The following is a 24368-nucleotide window of genomic DNA, read 5'->3' on the forward strand; positions in this document are numbered from 1 at the left end:
ATGAATGTAAAGATTACTTATAAACATCAGTTATGCATTGTGTGACATACTTTGCAGTTGGTTCTCCTGGTAGTACTGATCGTGCAGCAGAATATCATCAAAGAGACATAATTAACCCAGCAGGGATGCCATATGCCTGCTTAGCAATGGGCAGCTTCTGCAAAGATGGCTGCATGGATACCTTTAAATGAAACCTTCTTTACAGCTGTGAAACAGTGTACCTTTGGCACACCGTTTTTGTTCTCACCCTTGTATGGCTTTGGGTATCCTTTAACAGGTTTCTTGATGCACTTGTGCATTTAGATTTACTCTTCACCATTTTAACTTCTCTATGATCCATTGGATGCTTGCACCTTTTGGGCGGCCACAGACCGCTGAAATGTGGGGCCTGGGAGGAAAGTAAGTGCTTGCTTCTGAACATCATTTTAGTGCCACCTGTGGGACTCTGTGCTTGACTCTGTGCTTGACTTCCAATGTTAAAAGGCATGCTTTTAATATTGTAAAATGATGCATCATTTTTAACCTTTACTTTTCTGAAGGGGAAACCTAATTTTTACAATGGTTTAAAAAAATGCATGTCGTGGATTTGAATATGAAAATGATTGCTTAACACAGTGTATATGTGTATCGATTAGAAAGAACTCCAAAGATAATGTGAAGTGGCACAAATAAAACCAATGAGGTTTTGGCTGTTTTGCATATTGAAGAGCATTTTGGGAAGATAACAATGACCAAAGAGCTTTATATCTGTCATGTCTGTGAGAGTTGTATGACTGAATCACTAAATACATAAAGCACACTGGGTTTGGTATGCAATTTCCTTAAAAAAATAAAATAAAAGAAGTCAACAATAAAGTTTTTGTAAATATCAAGAATATATATATGAAAAAGAAGATCTGGGAGTCCCTCTACCGCCACAAACACAGCCCATTGACCTGTTAGAGGTGAATGGCCCCCAGCAGTCTCTCAACCACACTTTAGCTCACTGCGCTTTTCACAGAGGAGACATTTCATATGCATATCAGTCTTTTTCCCACCCAAAGGCAGTCCAGCACCGAAATGCTAGGCAAATCTCCTGTGAACAAGAGTACCAACAGCAACCACAGACACATGTTTCGGACTAGTCTGGCCTTATCAGTGAGGTGGAGCTATGCCTCTCGGAGCACAGTGGGCAAGGGGTCCATGCCTGGATTACTCTGGTAACTTAGGGTAAGACCCCAAGTACCTCAAAATAAACAAGAAGGTCTGGGAGTCCCTTTACCAGCACAAACACAGCCCATTGACCTGCTCTTGGGTGAATGGCCCCCAGGAGAGTCTCAACAACGCTTTAGCTGACTGCGCTTTTCACAAGCATATATATGTTCGGCCAGGAAAGTCTTAAGCTCTCAGAGTGTAATGACTGCTAAGAGATCAAAATGACTCGCTCAGTGTTGTCGATCAGCCAGACGGGGATAAACAAAATTGGCTTTATATTTAATAAATGACAACTAGTAAATTGAAAATAAACTGAAATAAAATGCTGCCCCTCTGGCAATCTGCCACCCTAGGCCTGGGCCTAGTCGGCCTTGTTGAAAATGCATCTCTGTTGGTCATGAATTTGACCTTGATTCAAAGGTGGCCCTAATTTTCCTGGATACAGTGAAGGATTTCGATAAGTTCAACAGGAAGTTTTAGGAGTTTAAGTTGGGTAAAATGGGCTTCGGCAAAGAGTTTATTAATATGGTGAATTGTTTGCTCAATGGTGTGTCGGCCAGGATTTGGGTTAATGGTACTATTTCTGGGTCATTTAATGTGTATAGAGGAACAATGAAGGGTTTCCCCTTATCTCCTGTTTTATTTAACATTGACCTAGAGCCTCTGATTACACTTATCCATCAAAATGGGGACAGTTAATGGTTGAAAATAGAACCGGTTGAACTTAAGGTGTTGGCTTATGCTGATGATTTGGTTGTTGGGTTGTCTAACCCTCATGTTTGCTGTCTGCTTTTGAGAAGCATCTTTGATGAAATTGGAACACTCTCTGGGCATAAGATAAACTGGACAAAAAGTAAAATTGTTCCCTTGACTGATGGTTGTTAAAGGATGTTGATAAATGGAAGAATATTAAGTTGAACATATGGGGCAAAATTAATGTAATCAAAATGTCCTTGCTTACAAAGGTTTTGTATATTAATCAATCGCAGTCCTTGCCCTTCACGAACAAATTATAATGTAAGATTGACAAAACATTTAAGGAATTCTTGTGGAGGGATAAAAAGACTAAGCAAATCCCACCTTATATTCTGGCAGGTGAGGTTGGGATGGAGGGTGTGGTTATCTGGATCTGGGTAGATTTTGTAGGGGCTTTGTTCTTAAGAAATCGGCATTATACATTGCTCGCAATGAGGTGAATCCGCCGATTTGGTTGGATATGGAGACTTGGGTGGCAACGCCATTCCATCTTGCAATCATCTATTCTCTGTCTAGGTTACCACGGTCTAATAAACGTCTACCCACTATGCTGATGACTCAAAGTACACTCTTCAATAGTTAAAAAATAATGACCAGGTTATCTAGCTGCATAAAGACTCCTCGTTATGGTACAATTCGACCTTCAAGTTGAATAATAAAATGTGATGTTGGAATAGGTGGATTTCGAAGGGTATACTGCATGTGCGTGATTTGTTGGAGGGGGATAGGAATTTTGGATTTGATGAACTGCGGGGTAAGTATGGCTTAGCTAGGAGAGAAAGGCATAGATATATGGATTTAAGTTATCTCAGAGGATTGTTATGATAAATGCCCCAGTGACTGATAAACCTGAGCTTTTCAAGATATTTGACAGTGCATCATGGATGGTGTCATCCTTTCTTCAACTTATGCTTGTTGGGGTTGATATCATTGATGGGAGGGTTTGCATGCGCTCAAAGTGGTCTGCAGAGCTCGGCTGCAAATTGTCGCTAAATACATTGGAGAGGGCAACCTTGCTGAAATTAGATCTTAACTTGAGACTTGTGAGGCAGACGATTTTGGGGAGACTGTATTGGACCACATACAAAATGTGTTCATTGGGTCTCCAGGGAGATGATTGTTTTTTTGGGGTTGTGTCAAAGTAGGGAGGATATTGTTGCACATATTGTGGGGTTGTTCTAGGGTTGGTATGTTTTGGAGTGAGGTCCTCGATTGCATACCGCTAGTTGTGAATGCAAGTGTTTCAAGGTGTCCGAAACATACAATACTATGGTTGTGTGGGTGTAGCAGGGGAGCGGCTTATAGTTCGAAAATGTGGTTTGTCAGAGTGCTGGTAGTTGCTCAGAATCAAATTTTAAAGGTATGGTAGACTAGAAAAAAAAGCCTCAGATAGATAAATGGCTAAATGATCTAGTTATACAGTCCACATATGAGAAAGTGATGTACAGGAAAAAAGATTGCTCTGATATGTATAGGGAGGTTTGGTTGTCTTATGGATAATTCTGGCATAGCTATTGCTATACTAAAGTTTGGTTGTGTGGTTGTGCACAATGAATTTTGTATTTTTTTGTTGTGTCTGTCTGTTTAATTTATGTTGCTAGTTACATTGCTGTGGGATTCTATTGTAGTTGGAGGTATTTATTGAATTCTTTTTCATTCTTTTTCCTATTGTATTACTTTTTTTGACTTGCTGTTCCCACAGCATTTTGAAGTATTATTATCTTGGTTTAAAGGGAACTGCATTGTACTTTTTTCTACTCTTTGTTTGATATTGTAATGTATTTGAACTATTGTAAATAATAGCATAAAATCTAAAAATAAAGTTAAAAAAAGTGGCGGATGTATAGATGAAAAAGTAAGGGCAAGATGGATGAGCCCTTGGGTATTCCATATTGGATATCAGAAATTGAGGAAACAGCATGAACTAAAGATAGCCCTCTGGGTTCTTCCAAGACATAAGGGAATATGGCCAATTAATCTCACGTTGGATGAACCACAGAGATAATCACTTGATCAAGGTTCCATGATCCACCGTATCAAAGGCCACAGAGAGACCACGCAAACAGACCTTGGAAAGGTGTCCTTGATCGGCTGCTTCATGAGCTGAGTCTTAGTTGGATGGGAGAGCAGGCACAGACCTGTGTCTGGATGAAATTCATTTTGATAATCCTCTAAAAGCTTTTTGGTGATTACAAAATCCTGCATCTGAGTGGTGGCAAGGGACTCCAGGAGTTTGTCTACCAACTGAACATTAGCAGTATGTTCCAGATAGGACTTCTTTATAAGTGGGTGATTGAAAGCATGTTTGGGGCAGTCAGAAAAGACCTGATACAGCCAAAGGGAATTGTTTATGCTAGTCATGATAGTGTGAGAAACCTGACGGTATTCTCCAACCCACTCCCTCAGGATCTTCCATTCAGGTGGCTAGGGAGGGGACATTGTTTTTGGATCCTGATCCTGTGGGTGGGCAAGTGAGGGAGGATTACCTGAGTGGATGGTTGCGAGAGATTGGAAGGAGGATACCCAAGGTTGAGACATGGTATTCCCCCAGTCCCAAAAATACCCCAACCTACTCTCCCTCAATCTGTATGGGGTATCTCCAATCTCACCCCATTTACCCCTCTCATTTCCAACAAATACTGAGATGAGGAAAACGCAACTTAGATCAGTAAGGATTACCCATAGGAATAACATGGGGAATGTAAGGGCAACCTACCCTAGAAAGAACTCAAGTTGTCCAACTAATAGAGTCAGGCAGGGTCAGGCATTTAATAGTGACCATTTACACCTGGCTGCACTTGACTGTATTTTTCACTATAAAAGGTGTGGTTTTATGATGATGAATGAGCAAGCTGGAGAAGCATTTTGGATCAGAGAAGCCACGAAGCTAGGAGATGCAGGAAGGAAGATCAGAGGAGAGCGGCATGCTGCAATGCTGGCCCAGTGTGTGAGGAGGGCTGCAGTGTGGCTGGGGAGCCGTGTCTCCTGAGAGCCGGAACGAGACAGCTGGGACTCTGCTCGCAGAGAGAGAAACTCAGGAGCGTGCAGGTGGCTGGAGCGGCAAAGGGAGGAAAAAGCAAGATTGGTAAAACGGCACAAAGCGGAAAGCAAGAAGGACAGTTTTAAGAAACAGAAAAGTAGAAATAGAGCAAGCCAATGAAATAAAGTAACAGAAAAGAAATGGTGCATGTGAGCGGTGCAGAAATAAAAGACAGAAAGCAAATAGATGTGAAAGAAAGGGCAAGCGGCCCAAATGCAAAGTTAAAGTGGACAGAAGCATAGCAAGAGGAAAGTGTGAGAGCGCGCGATAAAGTCAAGAGAGGGCAAGCGGCACGAAAGCAAAATAAGGAAAAGGTGCGAGTAGGCACAGAGAAGGAAAGTGACAGTTAAAAGATTCAAGAACGCCCAGCAAAGGATAGAAAGTGCAAGTGTGCACAACCAAAGACAGAAGTGAGTGAAACAGAAGGGTGCATAAAGCACAATAAAGCAGCAAGGTGCAAGAGGCACAGAAGAAGTGTAGAGTGTAAAGAACAGTGCAAGTGTGCACAACAAAGTGAAAGGAATAAAAGACAGTCCAACTGCACAAAATAAGCACCTGAAGATAAAAAGTAGAAAGGAAAGCACAAATAGGAAACAAAGAGAGGGACAAAGGATCAGGGTGGTCGCCCTTAGGAAAATCAAAGAGCCTGGCATTTTCAAAAGCCTCTGATTCTACCCGATAAGAGGATTGTATGTAAAAAATCTGTAAATAAGCAAAAGGCATATCCTCCTGACCAGCTGAATAACTGTGATATATGTTGTTTTGTGTCGAAAGTTGGAAGAGGCCTGTGCTTGGGGAAGGGAACTCTGAGAGGCCTACTTAAGAAATCAAAGCGCATCCTGATAAAAACTGACTTTGTGTTTGAAAGCTGGAAGGGGCCTGGTCTGGGTGAAGGGAACCCTAAGAGGCCCGGCCAGGTTGGAGACATAGTGATGGTTTATGGTGTTGAAACGACTGAAGCATGGGGAAGGAAGCCCCGAGAAGCTTCAGAAGGAACTGTGACACATTTATTTTGTGATGTTTGAAACTTGAATAAGTTGAAGCGTGGTGAAGGGAACCCCAAGGAACTCAAAGACACTGAAGATATTTGAATTCACTGCAAGGACCCTGTGGCAAAGGTCTTGCAGGCATCCCTGTTTGGTTGAACTCATTTTTGGTAAGCTTAAAACCACAGATGGCTAGAAGGCCAACAGAAACCAACCCTGGCTTCCCATTTTTCTGTTGAACCAGTACTTTAAATTTTTGACAAAAGAACAAGCATAGGTTTAGACACAGACATACTTTTGATTTGAACTTTCAGACATCGACGGCCCTTAGAAGCATCATTTTAGGGATAGATCCCTTTAGAGCTAGGATTAATTAGGTATTACCCTGAAACTTTAAATAAAGGTTTAGAGATCTTACTTTCTAACTCTGTGTCTCTCACAATAGGAGCAAAGATTTTAGAGAATTCACAAATATCTCATGTTGATTTGGGGTCCACTTGAGAATTTGATGGCTTAACAGATAATTGTTTAATCTCAAGATTGGTGCTAGAAACAGGAGAACAATCTATTTGAAAATAATTTCTGATTTGCATTGATTGTGAGTTCTTCCTCCTGTTTATCAACTGCAGAAAGGAGGACCCTTATTTTAATGATCTTGTTAAAAGAGAAATTCTGAAGTTTATCCAAAGGTTCAGTATACGGAGTCAAGAGTTTGAAAGTAGCTGACGGAGATGATAGATCCAGTACTTTTGTAGAAAGAGCTCTGCCTCTATTTGCATTTTCTCTGATCTGATTATGGTGGTATAAAAAGTGTATTTTGCCTTTTATATAGTTTGATGATATTTGGCCAAGACAAGTTTGTAAAATATCTTTTCATCTTCAGGGTAATATTTACGCCGACTTTGTTTCTAGGGCTCTTGCGTAACTCATTAATGTCTTCACTACGTTGCAAATCCATGGGGCATTCCTTTTCTTCATTTTACAGACTTTTACTAGGACCATACTATCATAAATTGACGTTATAGCCATTTTATATCGTGTGACTAAGTCATTGCAGTCATCAGGTTGATAACTATCATCAAGCAGAGAGGCTAATGCAGAGGCAAGAGAAGATTCTGAAATACCTCTGAGGGACAGTAGCTGATGAGGGCCAGAGAAACCTCACGCGGCAGAACAGTAGGTTGGAAGCAACATTTGAAAGGACATAAGAAAACAATCATCCCAAGTGAGTGCTACAGGCAGAAGTGACGGAATGGTGTGACTGCTATTACAGTGTTTATAAGATTAGAGATGTCCCATAATTCAGACAGTGCAATGCTCAAATAGAGAGATCTAGTCTCAAGGTGGAATATTTTCTGTTGCAGGCAAGTCAGTCGATCTGGATAGAATGTGTTTAATGTGCTTAATATTTGACCCGGAACGCGGAAGAGGAAAGTAGCAAAGAACCACTGTCATACATGTCTGGTCAGAGAGTTGTAATTTGGCACCCAGAATCTCTGGACTTCTGAGCTAGAATGGATAATGAAATAATGATACAATATATTGTTTTTGGGCAATGATGTCTACCCTCTTCCCCCACTTCTGTTAGGATGCAGGATATAAGAAATGTAATAATCAAGGGGAACTAAGGCTGTGATAGCAGGCCCAGAGGACCTAATTAGCAAGGTTTATCTAAGGAATATTGTCTTGTGCTAAACAAATATAGTCATGAATATGTAATGCATTACTAACTGTGCGTCTGCAATTTAGTAGTACAAGGTGCAATACATTTTCCTGTGTATTTGAAACCTCAATACCCAACCAAATGTCTAATACACGATGAAGTATTGTAGGGAGAAGCACCTCACCAATGTCTTAATGACTGGTGTGCCTATGATAAAGCCATAATAGATCTTGACAAACCATCTTGAACAGGTTCAAGCAGGCATGATCCATAGCTGAATGTCCTTTTTTGCATGTCCATTTTTAGTGTGCCCAAAGGGAGAGGGAACACTTAGAAGGGGAGTCGGTCTACTAATTGGCTGTGTGTGGTTCCTCTTCAGCCCCACCGGCCTCTGGGTGGTGTAGTCTGATTAAGTTGCAGCTCTCCTTTTAATTTCCTGCCAGTCCTCCCTGCAGTGCCCTACTATGGTGAGCGGGATGAATACAGGCAAGCACAGTCCTCGTGACAATTAAGTCTTTCTTTTTTTTTTTTTTTTTTTTTTTTATTTTTGTATATAATCTATATTAGATTTTTACAAAAGGAGTTCTCATGGTTTCGTGCACCTGACCGAAGAAAAAGAAATATTGAGATGTTGAGAGTTGCACACCCATAAGTGTTTAAAACAATATTCTTAGTGTTTACACCATCCACAATGAAAGAGAGTTCGATGGCTTTACTAGCTAGATGTCAGAGATATCAGAGAGATGGGTAAACTTTTCCATGGTGATATTTAGTAGTTTTGCCGTCGGGGTTAGCCATCTGGTTTGGGCTCCTGTGATTGTGATTAAGTCTTTCTTATCCATGCCATGTAACATGCCATGATATTCATGGTATGATATAATTTCCTGCTTTATGTCATATCATTGCATCATGTCAGGAAATGTCATGTTATATCTTGTTTCACGTCATGTTGTAATGTGTCTGCAAAAGAGCTCTGAGTTTGATGTATTTCTTTAACAGTCTTTCCAGTTCTTTGTCTGTTCACTTGGGTTCTCCTTCTTTTAGCTTCTCTCTTACGCTAAACACTTTTGTATCTGTGTTTCATGCAACAAATTTAATGGATATCCTCTCCCCATTTTGATTTAGCCTCTCACCAGCCATTACCCATGTCCTGTTGATCTCCGTAGCTGTTTTTCTGCTAACAATTGCTGTTGTATACGAATTATCGTTTATTTCCCATTGACTAACTCTCCACACACATCCCTATTAAAGTTCGCATTCCCAAAAACCTTCTAGTTTGACATTTCCTGAAAATGTGATATTCTCAGTAAATTACCAGTTTGACATATTCCATTCTCAGTACACTATCGCTTCATTTTTTCTAGTTAACTCCAGTGTGACATCCCAGTGTGACATTCTTAGTAGGCTTGACCTTGCCAATAAGCTCCTAGATTGTCATTCTACGTAAACCTGACATTCCCAGTAAGCTTTAAATAAGTTTAACATTCCCAGTACACTCCCAGTTGACATGCCTAGTATGTTTGAGTTTGGCATTCCTACTAAAGTGAAGCTTAGTAACTGATTACAGAGTAATAGTGATATCATTTTATTTTTAAAGGTTAGTAGTGATGTCACAACTAGCCTGTACTAAGAAAACATTTCATAGGCTTTTATATGCGTATTACAGGCAATAACACCATTGTCGGTGGGCCGAATCAGGTGGTAACAGTCTAGAGCTCAAGCCACAGTTAACGAAGGGCCCCAGCACTGTTACCACCCGATCCAGCCCGCCGGCAAGGGTTTTATTGCTGGGGAGCTGATATCAATAACTTTGCTTGAATTCATGGGATGAGCTCTCACAGCATGGAATGGAGACTGGAGGGAAGGGGGAGGGTGGGAAAGATGGCGGGGGTGTGTGCCGGCAGCCTTCTGTTTGCTCAGAACTCAGGCTTGGATCGTTGGATTAAGTCGGCGATCTGAGCAACTTGATTGGCTGCCGCGCCCGCCCTGGTGCTAATATAAAGTAATATATTAAATACAATACTTAAGAGTCGACTGAACGGAGATATAAACCCATTCCCTTGTCAATCATTTATTCCTAATTGCTTCTCCAAATTCGATTAAGCAATGTTTCTCCTGGATTATAACATTCTTATTTTATATTGTGTCTGATGGCAATAGCAGGTGATGTAAATTCGCTTGATGTCTGTGCAAGCACCATTGGTTCTTTTGATGAACTTACTGATTCGACAGTGAGGGTGTTAATTTGCATGTGTTGACTGTTTGCAGACTTCCAGGCCTCAGGACTGAAGAAAGGGATGTTCTTCAACCCTGACCCCTACCTGAAGATTTCTATCCAGCCTGGCAAGCACAGCATCTTCCCAGCCTTGCCCCACCACGGGCAGGAGAAAAGATCAAAGATCGTCTACAATACCGTCAACCCGTCCTGGAAAAGAGAGGTAAGCGGTCACACTGCCCACGCCTGCTGATCATAGATACTGCTTTGCCGTGTCATTTGCTCTGTGTGCATTTTGTGTCCATTTTCACTGGTTGCTTGTTGCACAAATCTGTTTTATTTGTATTTTATCAGAGTTTTGGGAGCTTTTCTGACACTAGTTGTGTAATGCTGCTTACACTACGGGATGTCCTACTTCTTCTCTGTCCACCTAGGGCTCATCGTATGGAAAGGTGTGAGTGTGAATAATCTACAAGAGCAGTTTTGGTTTATGGTGAAATAATCTTGGCTTGTATGGCAGAAACCTTTCACCAGTCCCGTGCGAGTGCAATTTTGCACGGTTTTAACACTAGGTTAATGATTACCATAGTACATGTTTGCATCTTAACAATGTTTGTCATAGTGCTAATTTGGGGGCCTCATTCTATGTCGGCCAGTCTGGTAAAAAAGTGTCAGTATTCCTGGATACCGGCACTTTACTGGACCGGCTGACTACAGGTGTGCCGGTGGGGCACCGGAGTTATCTCCAGGTAAAAGCTGGAGGTAAGGCAGATGCCCTACCGGCACAAATAAAGCCCTCATTACCCGGACCAGCATTGCCGGTGCCAGTAATTATGGCCCCTCATGGAGTCCGTAATCCGGCAGCAATGGGTGCCAGAAACGGTAACAACATTTGCTTGTATCCTGGCGGCTCTACTGCCAGAATACGGGCAATGTTAGAATGATGCCCATGGAACGTTATTATCAATGGGGCAATCATTGTCTGGGTGCAAAAATGCATTGAAACAATATGGCCCTCATTACAACATCGGCGCTAAACCATGGGGCTATTAGCACCATGGTTGGTGCCGGTGTTGTAACGGGTCTGCCATGGTTCAATGGGGAATTACCACCCCATTCCAAGGTTGGCGGGCCGTAATTCCCCATTGAACCATGGCCCTTCCCCATTCCCATTTTCACCCCATAGGGCTCTATGGGAATGGGGAAGGCGCTAAGTACGGTACTGCAAATTGTGCTACCGTACTTAGCACCAAGGTCCCTTTGCAGGTCCCTACTTTAACAGCTGGTGTAGACCAGCCTTTAAGGTCGGGTCCCGCAAAGGGACCGCGTAGTAAGGCGCTAAGTGTTTAACGGTGCCGCAGCCTTTTACGGCGCCGTTAAACACTTAGCGCCAGGGTCGTAATGAGGCCCTATGTGTTTTGCACTATGCCCACTTTTGACCTTGTTCTAACACCGTGTACAATTGCACTGTACCTGTGCAAAATGTATGTAGTCGATCCTAAGGTGCCAATATTTTTTATGCTGCAAGAAATGCACTTTGATCTTATTAGTTATGACAACTCAGCCTAGGTGTGTAGCTGCGAAGGAAATGTACTCCCCATTTTTCATGTAATTTAGGCTCGTCCTCACAATGATCCACTGGTCTTATGGCTCACACTTATTAGAGATTTCTGGGGATAATAAAGGTAGATTTTAATGGTAATGGGGTTTCTGAGCTCACCAAATATTGTCTGGATTAATTCATGGCACTAACCTAGGAACTTTAGATTGTTATGAAGAGCGTAGTAATATATTTATGGGAGCCAAGCACACCATGGGCCTCATTCCGAGTTGGGCGGTAAGGGATACCGGGTACGGGTAAGGAGACTGGTGCCAGTAATCCCTTAACACCCAATTCCGAGGTGCCTTAGCGGGAACTGTAAGGAACGTGTGGTCTGACCACACGTCCCTTACGGGTCCCGCTTACTGGTCCCGCTAAGGACCAGGGCGCTAATAATGGGCTTGATAGTCGCTAGCCCGTTATTAGCGCCCTCCCCATTCCCACTGAGCCATATGCGGGCTCAAATGGGAATGGGGAATGGTTTGTTCAATGGGGAGTTACCGGTCCCTCCAGGGTTGGAATGCACCGGTATGTACCCATTAAACAAGACCGGACTCGGACACGGTATGCGAGGTAGCCATGGTGCTAATAGCACCATGGCTACCGCCCATCTCGTAATGACCCCCCATGTCTATTTTTGCAAGGAAATGCGGGGGTTGAGCCTGGACATAAACCAGGTGAAAACCAAGTCAATGACCTTGAGGCACAGATGTAGGAGATCCACCACTACCTTAGAGGTGAACAGGGAAATATTAGAGCAGGTCCCAACCTATGATTATTTGGTTCTCCGCTTTGTTGAAAATGGCCTTTAGACGGAACATGCTTCTAAAGAAAATCTGAAGCTAGAGAAGTATGGCGGGGGAATAAGAACGGTTTTACTGCTACATGGTGGAGGTGCACGATCCGCAGCCCTGCAACTTTACAGGCTGCACTCCACCCCTTCAGCCTGTATAGAGCAGATATCTGGGGCTAGGTAACATCAACCCCCTTGAGAGTCACTGAAAACAACTTCTTAAAATCATTGCTCTCTAAGCCGAAAGGATCGCCAAATGTAATTCTACACTTAGAGTGCGACCATCGCCCTATTGAAGATCTCATTTCCCTAAAGCCACTTTTGTTCGGGGTATGACTGTGGACCTCTACAACTCAACTTAATTATAGAGCTATGTTGACAGATTTTATGTCCCTAGAGGGTAGTCGTTCGACTTGCTGGATAAAACATGTTAAAATTTGGCTGTATAAATTTGATCTCCTTAATCTGTCAGAGCAACCGACTCCAATGGCGAAAGGATCCTTAGATCTAGTAAAGGAGGCCGGCCTGCTCCGTTTACACCATGGTGGATGGTGGATTTACCGCCCCATTCCAAGGTGAGTGGGGCGGTAATTCCCCATTCACCATTTGCCCTTACCCATTCCCATTTTTGCCCCATAGGGCATAATGGGGATGGGGAAGGCGCTAATTACGGCACCGTAAATTACGGTGCCGTAATTAGCACCAAGGCGGGTTAGCGCCTTGCATTTTAACGCCTGCTAAAAGCAGGCGTTAAAATGGTAATCAGGCGTTAAGGATTAACGGCGCCGACGGCGCCGTTAAACCCTTAACGCCTGGGTTGTAATGAGGCCCACTGTCTCAGTCGGTGTCTATGTCAAGGGGCCTCATTACGACTCAGGCGGTAAGGGTTTTACGACGGCGTAAACAGCGCCGACCCTTACCGCCTGAGTACGAGGTCCCTTAGCGCCATGGCGGATTTAACACCTGCTTTTAGCAGGTGTTAAAATCCATGGCGCTAAGGGACCATGGAGTTTATTACGCCACCGTAATTTACGGTGGCGTAATTAACGCCTTCCCCACTCCCATTATGCCCTATGTGGCAAAAATGGGAATGGGGAAGGGTAAATGGGGATTGGGGACTTACCGCCCCGCCAAGGTCGGAATGGGGCGGTAAGTCCGCCAACCACCATGGCGTAAACATAGTTTACGCCATGGTGGTAAAGTCACGGCCCAGGCGGTAACTTACCGCCTGGGTCGTAATGAGGCCCAAGGTCTCAGAGTCAGTGCCTCAGTTGTTGTCAGTATCCCAATCAGTGTCAGTGTCTCAGTGTAAAAATGCTGTTTTAATGCTTCTGTCAGTGGCAATCTGAATGTGAAGTATCTCAGTGTGTCAGTGCCAATGCCTCACTTTTTCTGAAAACTTCATTTTTAGCTTCTTAGTGTAGTGTCTTAGTGTTTAACATCTCATTTACTCAATCTCATTATGTCAGTTAGCGTCAGTGTCTCAGTGTGCCAGTGTCATAATGTGTTAGTGTCAGGGACTCGGTGTCTGAATGTTATGTTACTGTGATGAATTGCGCCCACTGCTGCCTTTTTCATGGTCTCCAGGCACCAAATGCGGATCTGAAAAGAAAGGGGGGTTGGGATGAGTTAGTCAGTGGGATTGAGAGGGAAAAGCGCAAAAGGAGCTTTGATGTGCTGTTGGTGGCTTCAGTTCGTAAAAACTGGTCTCTGTGTGCTGGTATGTTTTTAGTTGGTCGGTATTGTGTGGTCTTTGGTGGATGGTTGTATGTGGGTGTATTATGTGTTTCTTGGGTGTTGTGAAGAGTCGGTAGATAGCTGGTAGTTTGCATTATTTTTGTCTTTGTGGCAAAGGTGTATGTCTTGTTTCTTCAGTGTTGGGTGGTGGGTATGCAGAGCATTGGAGAGTTTTTAGTAGGATTAGTAGGGGGTCATCTGATTCTTTTTCTGTGCTTTGGTCTGATCCGTTGGGTTAATCTTATTCTGCCGTTTTTTTCTCTTTAGCTGGGTGAGTTAAATAGCCATGTTTCCAAACGTTTCATGAATTGTAGGTGATCTTCTGTTGTTTATGTTTCCTTTAGAAGCAAGTTCCAAAGTCTCACCACTATGCCAGAGAATGCTGAACCCACCCCCCCCCCCGAATTTGTGTGTTGCGTTTTGCTTCAGTTTGAGGCAAATGTCATGGGTGGACCTTAGTGTTCGTGTTGGTTTATAGATGGAGATTTTTCAATGTATGAATTCTGCTCCTTGGCCGTGGATTTCTCTGTGTGATGCAGAGTGTTTTGAAGGAGATACGTTTTTTGACTGATAACCAATGTAGTGTTCTCAGTGTTGTTGTGATGTGTTCTCTCTTAGTGAGTCTGAGGAGTAATCTTGCGGTTTTCCTCATAAGGTATTCTGGCATTCTGAGGTAGATGCTGTTGGCGTAGTCTATTCTTGACTTGACGAGAGAGATGGTCGCGAGTATTCTGTGTGGAAAGGAGAAGAAGGGGAGTATCCTCTTGATTGTGTGTAAGTGAAGAAGCATTTCTTAACTACTGCATTGACTTGTGGCTCTAGTGTCAGTTTGTTGTCCATTAGTATTAGTACTTCGGATGGTACTGGTGTTTTTCCCATTTCCGTAAGCAATGGGATGTAGGGGTCATTCAACAGGTTGTTGCTTGTTGGGTGCAATCATGATTTCTGTTTTGTCCTGATTAAGTTTAAGGCTGTTGGTGCTCATCCACTGGTTTAGTTCAGTGAGGCAGTTGGTGAGTGTTGGGTCTTGTTCTTCGCTGGTGTTGATTTGGGTGTCATCTGCGTAGTTGTAGCAGGTGAGACCATGTTTTTTGATTGAGTACATTATAGGGGCCATGTAGATGTTGAAGAGCACTGGTTATAGCGATGAGCACTGTGGGACAGCACATGTTGTTTTGCGAGGTGCTGACTTGTATGGTGCTATCCAAGTTGTTTCCGTTCTTTCTGTCAAGAAGGATTTTAGCCAGACGAGGGCCTGTATTGCCGATTCCTGTACCTTTGAGTCTTTTGATGCGTGTTTTGTGGTGTCAGTCTCAAAATTTCCGTCTCTCTCTCTCCCTCACCCGCCTTTATTGATTCAGCTATCTTTTCTCCTTTCCCCTTCCATGTGTCCCTCTTTATCTCTCTATCTCCCTTTCGCTCCCACCTCTGTGCCCCTCTCTGTTGCTCACGCCCCTCTCTCTCTCTCTCTCTCTCTCTCTCTCTCTCTCTCTCTCTGTTTCTCCCTTGCTTGCTCTCTCCCTCTTTTCCTTTCCCTCCCTTTCTCACTCCGGAGTGTGGTTCTCATCGGGTGGAAATGGTACTCGGGGAGCAGAGTAAGAAGTGAAGGCTGTAATGGAGCATTTTTCAGGTGGGGCTGGACCCAGAATGTGATTTAATCTGAAAGTCTATGCTCTGTTGTGCTGATAGAGCCACACCCATAGGCCTCAATAAGGAACTGCTTGTGGTATTTTCTACAATTTAGCAACTGGGGGCTTTGCTTGGTTGGATAGTTCAAGGTGTGCATGGTATGTAAACTCTGTTATTAAGCATGAAACGTGGAAGCAAGCACTGAGGAGAGCAACTGCTGCAGTTATGGCACAGTGTATGGTAAGGCGTGAATACTGGTCAAATGGTTCTTAAGCTGAAATGGGTGAATGACCTTTATGCTATATATAATAAGCATGTTTCCATGAATGTTGATGCCGTCTCTGAATGGGCGTGGTGGGTAAACTGGGTCCCGGTCTTGTAGCAAATAGGGTTTAAAATGTAATCTATTCCCGCCCGCGCGAGGTCTTGTATATATTGTAAATCTGTATTCTGCTCTGGGATGGTCCTACTTTATGTCCCTATTGGGGGCGGACTCTTAGGGTCTTACGTCGGTATGTTGGCAACATTTAGACCCCTTGGTATTTGGGGATTGAAGGTTTGTTTTAAATTATTGATGATGCCATGCCAGATGGTACAAAGATCAAACGCATTTAAGTCCTTCCAAACAGACTGTGTAAATTGCAGGCTCTGTGCCTCAGCTGCTGAAGTAAAATGTTATACTATTAGAGGCTAAGAGGTCATCTCATAGTAGTCACCCAGGCTACCCCAGTCCTTTCCATTTCGCAGCAATGTAAATAACAGGAGTTTCCATTACTCACTTTATCAAACTGCTGGGATTTGAACCTGTGATTTGCTAAACTCACCAAGCTATCTAATTCGATAATCATACAGTTAATGTTAAAGATCAAAAATTCAAATGCTGCTTCTAGTAGCCAGAACCCTAAAATACTATAACCTAATGGTTGACGGTATGGCTTACCAGACTGGTGATGGCAGGCTAGACCAAGAAGATTTGGCCAAGTGAAAGAAACAATCGGGAATGGAGCGGGAGCAGCTGTTGGTTTGCTCAGAATTTGTGTCTTTACTGGTGAATCAAGTCCGCATTCTGTTCAAAGTGATTGCTCAGACTCCATGGAATGGGGATTTACCAGTGTGTCCGCCACTTGGAATCTGCCTGTAATTCCAGCAGACCAAGTGGTGGAAACAGTACTACAGTTTGCCGGTATACCACGGGATACCGGCAAACTCGTAATGAACCCCAATGAAATTGAAGTAGATTTGGACATTGAAGTAGTGAACGTATTGCATTGAAACGTATTGAAACACTTGTGTATAGGCGTGTTATAAATGTCATATCATATTAGCTGATCATTATCTGGCTGCGTTCCTGTATTCAGAGCCTTCAGATATTGTTTACCAGTAAGAAAAGTGAATAGAGCCACCAAATAGCACTGAACAGTGGGGCAGTGGCATTAAGTACCTGTGCTTGGTTAATCCCTACCAGTTTAACTATCTAAGCCTAAACTGGTCCTAAAAGGAGTGATACAGAGAGAGAGCGAGAGCGAGAGAGAGAGTCTGTATGTGTGCGTGCATGCGCACTTGTGTGTGTGCGCACTTGGTTCTGCGTTCTTGGATTCCATAGGAGGAAAGCTGCTAAGATTCTGCGTATATAAGGAGCTTGTTACTTTGCTGATTTGGCAGAAGCTCTATAATGGGGCGGGGGGATGTTTTAGGAGTGTATCAAGTATGGTTATCATCTATCTTGGTGTGGGTACTGTCTCAGCTCCATAGGCCAGAACTCTAAATGATGTAACTAAGGCAATGCTCCGAAATAAAGTGTCTTACATGCTCCTTTAGGATGGCCCACATACACTATGCTGAACAGTCTTAAATCACTGCTTTGGGAGTCTTTCCTTTTAGTGGGATTAGCTGGGCTCGCTCAGTCACGTCGGGGGTGAAGGCAGAGTTGCTATCATTTTCCTTGCAGGACACCACCAAGTGAATACTTTTTGTTGTTGTTGTGCGATATATCCCATAGGACATTATTCCGATAAACCAGATAATGGCACACATGATCGATCTCCTGCCATGCCACTTTGTCTCGGGAGGATAGCTCGAGGGCAACGTGCTCGCCTTGGAAGCAAGACGACATGGAGCAGCGCAGGTTCGATTCCCGGGTCCGCGCTTAGAAACCTCTGGGTATTAAGCGTGTTATAAATAACCTATCATATCATTATCATAATCAGTCATGTCATACCAGCCATGTGCGAAACTGACCTTCCAGCTCCCGGAAATCAGCACAATATGAGAGGTTAGTTTTCCTCAAGAAACACTTTTATCTCATTCAATATTAGATGTGGAGAGCGGAACCCAATTGAGTCTCAGCCCGATGGTGTCTGCTTTATGTGAGCATGCAGCCATGAACTGGCTGTATAACGTTTCAAGTTAGCCGAGAGTAGCAGCGCATGGAATGCTCCCCTTCAACTCCATCCCAGGTCCACTGGGATGCACACTGCAATTAGGCAGGCAGTGGCTTTAAGGACATCCTCCGACAGTCACCAGATACTGATGCTGTGGCGCCCTCAGGGATGACAAGCAGCAATGTGGGCGCCTTGAAACCAGGCTTCGTTGCCCGGATGCATTTGCTATAAACGCAACGCAACCGCAGTCCTGGCAGAAAGAATTGTGAAAACCAGGGGCCTCGTCACAGTGCTGGGCTCAACGTTAGGCAATCATTCTTCTGATGCAAAAATGCACTGAAATAATGTGTTCTAGCAAAATGCATTGAAAGAATATGTTTTCATGTTTTCTTGCACGTAGGCAATGTTTGCACCAGTGCTAATCCTATGCAAAGTCGCCGTTGCACTGGAGCAACGTTTCTGTAATAAAGCCTCGGATATATAGGAACATGTTGTTTTCTGATTGCAGATATTTTGGCCACGTTTTAGTGGACATCTAAGTTAATCTGTTAAAATCTCTGGTTGTTCTGATGTGTGATTTACACCTGTCGCAAGGCAAACCTCTCATGGTAAACGTGTAACCTTCCATCGGCCTGGGTGAAGATCACTGCTCAACCTGCCTGTTCACTGGTGGATCGGATAGATATTGTTTAAGGGAACTAGGCGGTGTAGACACCTCGGGCAATAATTAGCAGGGCATCACAGGATGGATCGATGTGTGGCATTGCCTTCCCTGTAGGGCACAGTGATTAACTATGCTGCCTGAAAGACCTCAAGCGGTGGTCAAACAGTACAAGGTGCAATTCTACTAATGGAATGTCCATGGCAGTCCTTTATTGGTAATCATGGCCATTCATGGTTAACTGTCCTCAACTACACTTTGTCCTTTCAGTTACTTGGTTTTCCAATGAAACCCAAACTTGTTGGCAGTGGCTCCAGTGGTAAGTGGCAGTACAGTGTATGAGGGTAGGGCGGGTGTGTTCTGCCATGCCGTGTCCGTGAGGACATGTGGAAACCTGACTCCAAGGTTTACACATGTCTGTTGAGCCAGTCCATTATCAGGATGATATGAACATGCATGTGTAATGAGGAATGTTGACATCACCTTGCAAGGATGGGGAATGGAGCTTGCATCCCATTGTGCTGGCCAAACAGAGTAGTGACTCTTCTTTATCTGCAATTGGCTAGAAGAAGGTAGGCATATTTTGGTTGTATATGGTGATTGCCTAGTTCCATCATACACTCGGTGATAACTTTTCCCAGGGTGATTATTATATTTTTAGGCTGTTGTTCCCTGCATTTGTCTATGTTCAGATCTTTGACTGGGGATTACAGTGCTTTATTTAGTCATCCTACAACAGTTTACCCACTCTGCAGGTCTGTTTTAGAGGACGGTGCTAGCTTTCTGCCCACCGGACATAGTGCATTGCTAGGCAAAGTGCACTGAGGAAGGGTTGCCCCAGATGTTGTTAACCGGAAGCAGGTCAGGTGGGCCTGAAGGAGGACGCACAGCCGGAGGAATGGAGTGTAACCTTTATTAAACATTTGCAAGTAACTGGCACCAACCCTGCCTCTCCCCGAACTCCCCCCAACTCTACGTCACTAGTCCCACCCCTTTGTGGGCGGGGCTACTTCTTAAAGTTGCGGCGGTCAGCAACACCACCCCTGGACAAATGTCCAAGCGTCGGGCTAGCATTCTTCGACCACTCGTACTGGTCTCTTGATCACCCGCTGTGGCCTCTCGTGTCGGGGCTCTGCTACTTCTCCAGTTTCGGTGTTTTCACTAGGTTCCGTCCTGCCGACGGTTCCCCCAGGTGGGATCCACAAGTCATCCCGTGGTTCCCCTGGCACCAGACTACAAGCCTCCGGAGCAGACTCGCTCTCTTCTCTTTTGAGGTAGTGTTCGAATTGTGAACAGTTCCTCGTTACAGCCTTATCATGGTCTTGGGCCGTCACCATTGTTCCCTTCAAGGCCCTGACCCTCATGGGGCTCGGGTCAAACCGTGAGTCCATCTTTCTGATCATGGGCTGTTACACTAGGACCTCATCTCCGATCTGAGTCTTTCGGCGTTGCTTTGCGCCTTGTGTCAGTGTCCTGCTTGGCTCTCTCTTTCGCTTCTGCATCTCGGTGGGTCACTTCAGCGTCCGTGTCCTCTGGGGCCGATGAGTTTCGTAAGATACGAGTGTGCACGTCGTACCGGACCATGAACTCTGCAGGAGTTTTGTTTGTGACCTCATGGGGTGTGATTCTATAGTCTCTGAGAAGCCAGCACTGTGCTTGGTGTGGGTTGACTGCTTCAATGCAGGCTCTCTGGATCGTCTTCTTTATTGACGCCATGAACCGTTCCACCATTCCGTTTGCTTGCGGGTGTCGAGGTGTTATTTTCAAGTGCTTGAACCCTAGGTGTCTTGCCAGTGCTGCAAACTCGTATCCGTTGAAAGGTGGCCCGTTTTTCAGATTTAATCACTCTGGGATTCCCCCATTTGCTGAGTACTTTGGGCCTCATTCCGAGTTTGGAGGTAAGTTCCGTTCATTACCGGCATGGTGCAAATAGCGTGTCCGAGCTGGCAATAGATGGCTAAAAAGCACCCTATTACGAGTTTGCGGGCACAAGCTTTGCGCCATGCCGGTAATGAACCTAGCGCCATGCCGCAAAAATGGCTGAAAAACCCCCTACCGGAATGAATCGCACCGTAGCGAACAGTACCACCATTGAGTAAAGTGGCATTAGCGGTGACTGTAAATAGCGGCCACCGTTATTTACGGTCACCCTTAAATTGGGGAACCGGAAGCAGCGTCATCGCACAGGAACTGAAAGGAGCACGGCAGCCATCTTTAAAAACACAATCCATTGCCATTCTCACCAGACAGGACCCCTGGCAAACTTTCAACACAGTGGAAACATCCCATCATCAAGGAGGAATGCCAAAAGCACCAAAAAAGGGAGCTTCCCACCTCAGGAAGTGATGGTGGACACCCTCCACGAGCATGCCGACACCGTATTCAGTAGTGACATGCGGAGGGTGATGATAATCAAGAAAAAAGAGATCTGGGCTATGGTAGTGCAGAAGGTGAGCGCCGTGGGAAACACCCCCGCACCACTAAGGACTGTAGAAAAAGGCGGGACGACCTGCGCCTGAGGGTGCGGAGCATCCTCTCGGCCAACAGAAGCCAGGCCCTGTAGACAGGAGGAGAGCCAGGTTCCCCCATGAAATTTATTTATTTATTTATTTATTTATTTATTTATTTATTTATTTAGCGCTTTACGCCAAAGCGCTGTACAATGGAACAACAAATACATAGAAATAACAACAATTAACATTGTGAGCAAAAATTATAACTTGAATCATTCCACAAAACAGTGCAAAGAGCAATTAACTGAGAGGGGGGAGTGGAGTGGGAATCGGAGTGTAGAGGGGGGCAGGAGAGGATTGAATAAGTGTAGAAGGAAGGGATAGAGAGTGTAATGGGAGAGGGGAGAGAGGAATTGAAGAGGGGAAAGCAAGGAGGGGAAGTAGAGAGGGCAGGGGGGGCTTCACGATGGGGAATGGACGAGGAGGGATTTGCGAGAAGTGTGAAATGAGGTGAGGGTGGTGGAAGAGCGGATTGGGAGGGGGAGAGAGTTCCAGTGCAGAGGGACAAGAAGATGGAAGGTGTGGATCCGGGAGGAAGCACAGGGGGAAGGAGGTACAGTGAGATGGAAGTGGTCAGCGGAACAAAGGGAGCGAGAGGGAGAGTAGAAGGAGAGAAGGGAGGAGAGATAAGGAGGAGCAAGACCATAGAGGGATTTGAAAACAAGGCAGAGAAAGTGGAATTTTAGTTGTAAGTGGAAAGGTAGCCAACCAAGGCGAGAGAGCGAAGAGGAGATGGAATCACGGGGGGAAAGGAGACAAAGGGTACGAATAGCAGAGTGGTATATGGATTTAAGAGGGGCAAGCTGAGAAGAGGGAAGTCCGAAGAGCAGAGAGGTGCAGTAGAAGAGGCGGGAAAAGATGAGTGAGGAGATTAGGAGTTTGGTAGCATGGAATGTGAGGGAGGGATGGATTTTGCGAATATTATAGAGGTGGTATCGGCAGGTGCGGGAGGTGAGAGAAATGTGTTGCGAGAAGGTGAGAGATGAGTCAAATAGAACGCCTAGATTGCGAGCACGGGTGGAGATCAGAGGGAGGAAAATGGATACAAGGGGGAGGAGAGGAAGGGGGAAGAGTATTAGAGGGGAAGAAAAGGACTTCGGTTTTATCGGTGTTGAGAGAAAGAAAGCGGGAGGACATCCAGTTCTTGATGGCTGTGAGACAAGAGGGGAGTTTAAGATGGATGTCAGGTGTGAAGGAGGAGAAAGAGAGAAAGAGTTGAGTATCGTCCGCATAGAAATGATGGGAGATGCCAAAGGAGGAGATAACAGGGGCAATGAGGGAGGTGTAGAGAGAGAAGAGGAAAGGGACAAGCACAGAGCCTTGAGGAACACTGTAAATTAGAGGCAAGGAAGGAGAGGACTGGCCTCCCCATGAAACAGCAAAGTAACGGGCAGAAAGGTAAGAGGATAGCCATTTTAGAACGGGCCTTTGAACCCGAAGGAGGAGAGAGTGTGGAGCAGGAGTGGGTGATCGACAGTGTCAAAAGCAGCAGAGAGATCAAGGAGAATAAGAATAGAGGATTGTTTAGCATGACGAGCATAGAGGAGCGAGTTGAGAATAGAGGTGAGAGCAGTTTCAGTGGAATGTTTGGGACGGAAGCCAGATTGAAAAGGAGGAAGGAGGGAGGAAGTAGAGACGAAGGAAGAGAGTTGAGAGTAGGCAAGGCGTTCAAGGTGTTTAGAAAGGAAAGGCAGAAGAGAGATAGGTCTGATGTTAGCAGTGATCAGTGGATCAGCAGAGGGTTTCTTAAGAATAGGAATAATCGTTGCATGTTTGAAAGCAGAGGGAAAGGTAGATGAGGAGAGGCAGGAGTTGAAGAAAGTGGTAAGGTAAGGGATAATAAGAGGGTAGATCTTAGGGATGAGAACAGAGGGGAGAGGGTTAGAGGGGGCAGACGTGGGGTGGGCTTTGGATAGAAGGGAGGAGAAATCAGAAGGGGAAACAGATGAGAAGACAGACATGGTGGAAGAAGGAGGATAGGGGGGAGGAGGAGAGAGGGATTCAGAGAGGGAGTTAATTTTTTGCCTGAGTGTGATGAATTTGGAGGAAAAGTAGTTGGCAAAGTCAGAGGGAGAAAGTGTGGAATTGGAAGAGGGATCAGGAGTGGGAGGAGAGAGAAGGCGGGAAAGAGTTTGAAAAATCTGACGAGGATGGGAGGCTTGAGATGCCGTGGGAGGAGACGTGTGCGGCCATGATAGGCCCAGAAGCCATTGAAGGGTTGGAGACATGGAGTGCGGGGCAACGTCATCCGTTGATGGAGGTGAGTGTCCAAAGTCAATACTGCCAACGCATTTCTAATGAAAGTCACTGCTAAGGGCTGGGCAAGGTGTCACGGTATGGTCGGCCACACCCCCCCCTTTAAATCATGCCGAAACAAGTGAGACACAGGCTAGTACCAGGTGCAAGGCTGTAACCTATATGACACATACCACACGAAGAGGCCCATTCCGTGAGGCACACAGGGCAGTTGATGTAAACAGTGTGCATGTGAGCCAGTACAGAACCCGGCCAACATGAGTGACACAGACATATGCATGCATCTACCATCCAAGCATAGATAAATGTGCCGTTCACTGCCAAATGCCGACAACCCACTAGAATCTGATTGTGATATTGTAGGCATGTCCAAATGCTAACTCTCAAATCATCACTCATGCCGTCCCTCTCTAACACCCCCACAGGTAGCGAGCATGACAGCGAGGACCAGGCAAGCAACCGGCCCAGCACCTCCAGGGGCCAAGTCAGGGCCCGCCGTCTACCTGCGAGCAGGAAAACACCTCAAGCCATACCACCGGCTCCAGCAAGGCCCGTGGAGGGTGCACAACCCCAACTCCCACCCCTACCCCACCCTGCACTGGCGGCAGGCACATGCCCTACGCCGCACTCTGCGGAGTCTAGTGTGGCTGGGGAGATTGCAGCCACAGGCCCCCTCAAGGACACTTATGAGATTGTCCACACCCCGGATGGCCAAACAAACCCGCAGGTCTCATATAGTGACTCTGGTGAGAGTGATACACCTGGTCTTACGGGGCAAGGAGCAACACTGGAACATGCCAGTCCTGTGGCCAGTTCCCTTAGTGATGCACCGGAAATACATGTGAGCCCAATTCCCAGCGGGCCAACCACATCAACCACATCAGCCATTGATGCAGAGCGGGCTCAGCAGCTCACAGGCCTCATAAATTACTTCATACAAGACA

General features: G+C 45.0%; 1 protein-coding gene across 5 annotated transcripts in view; it reads left to right on the forward strand.

The window, feature by feature from the left end:
• HECW1 (HECT, C2 and WW domain containing E3 ubiquitin protein ligase 1) overlaps positions 1 to 24368 on the forward strand; it is a 1624660-nt gene that overhangs the window by 1004705 nt on the left and 595587 nt on the right. For all 5 annotated transcript variants that reach the window (XR_011274209.1, XM_069613305.1, XM_069613307.1 and 2 more), the window contains one exon: positions 9908 to 10077. Coding sequence is in view for 4 of the 5 variants with exons in the window: in XM_069613305.1 (XP_069469406.1) it covers positions 9908 to 10077 (170 nt within the window). In the remaining variant the exon portion in view is untranslated. The remainder of the gene's footprint in view (positions 1 to 9907; positions 10078 to 24368) is intronic.

The sequence above is a fragment of the Ambystoma mexicanum genome, chromosome 5p, assembly GCF_040938575.1.
Source record: "Ambystoma mexicanum isolate Mex_15411 chromosome 5p, UKY_AmexF1_1, whole genome shotgun sequence".
NCBI lineage: Eukaryota > Metazoa > Chordata > Amphibia > Caudata > Ambystomatidae > Ambystoma > Ambystoma mexicanum.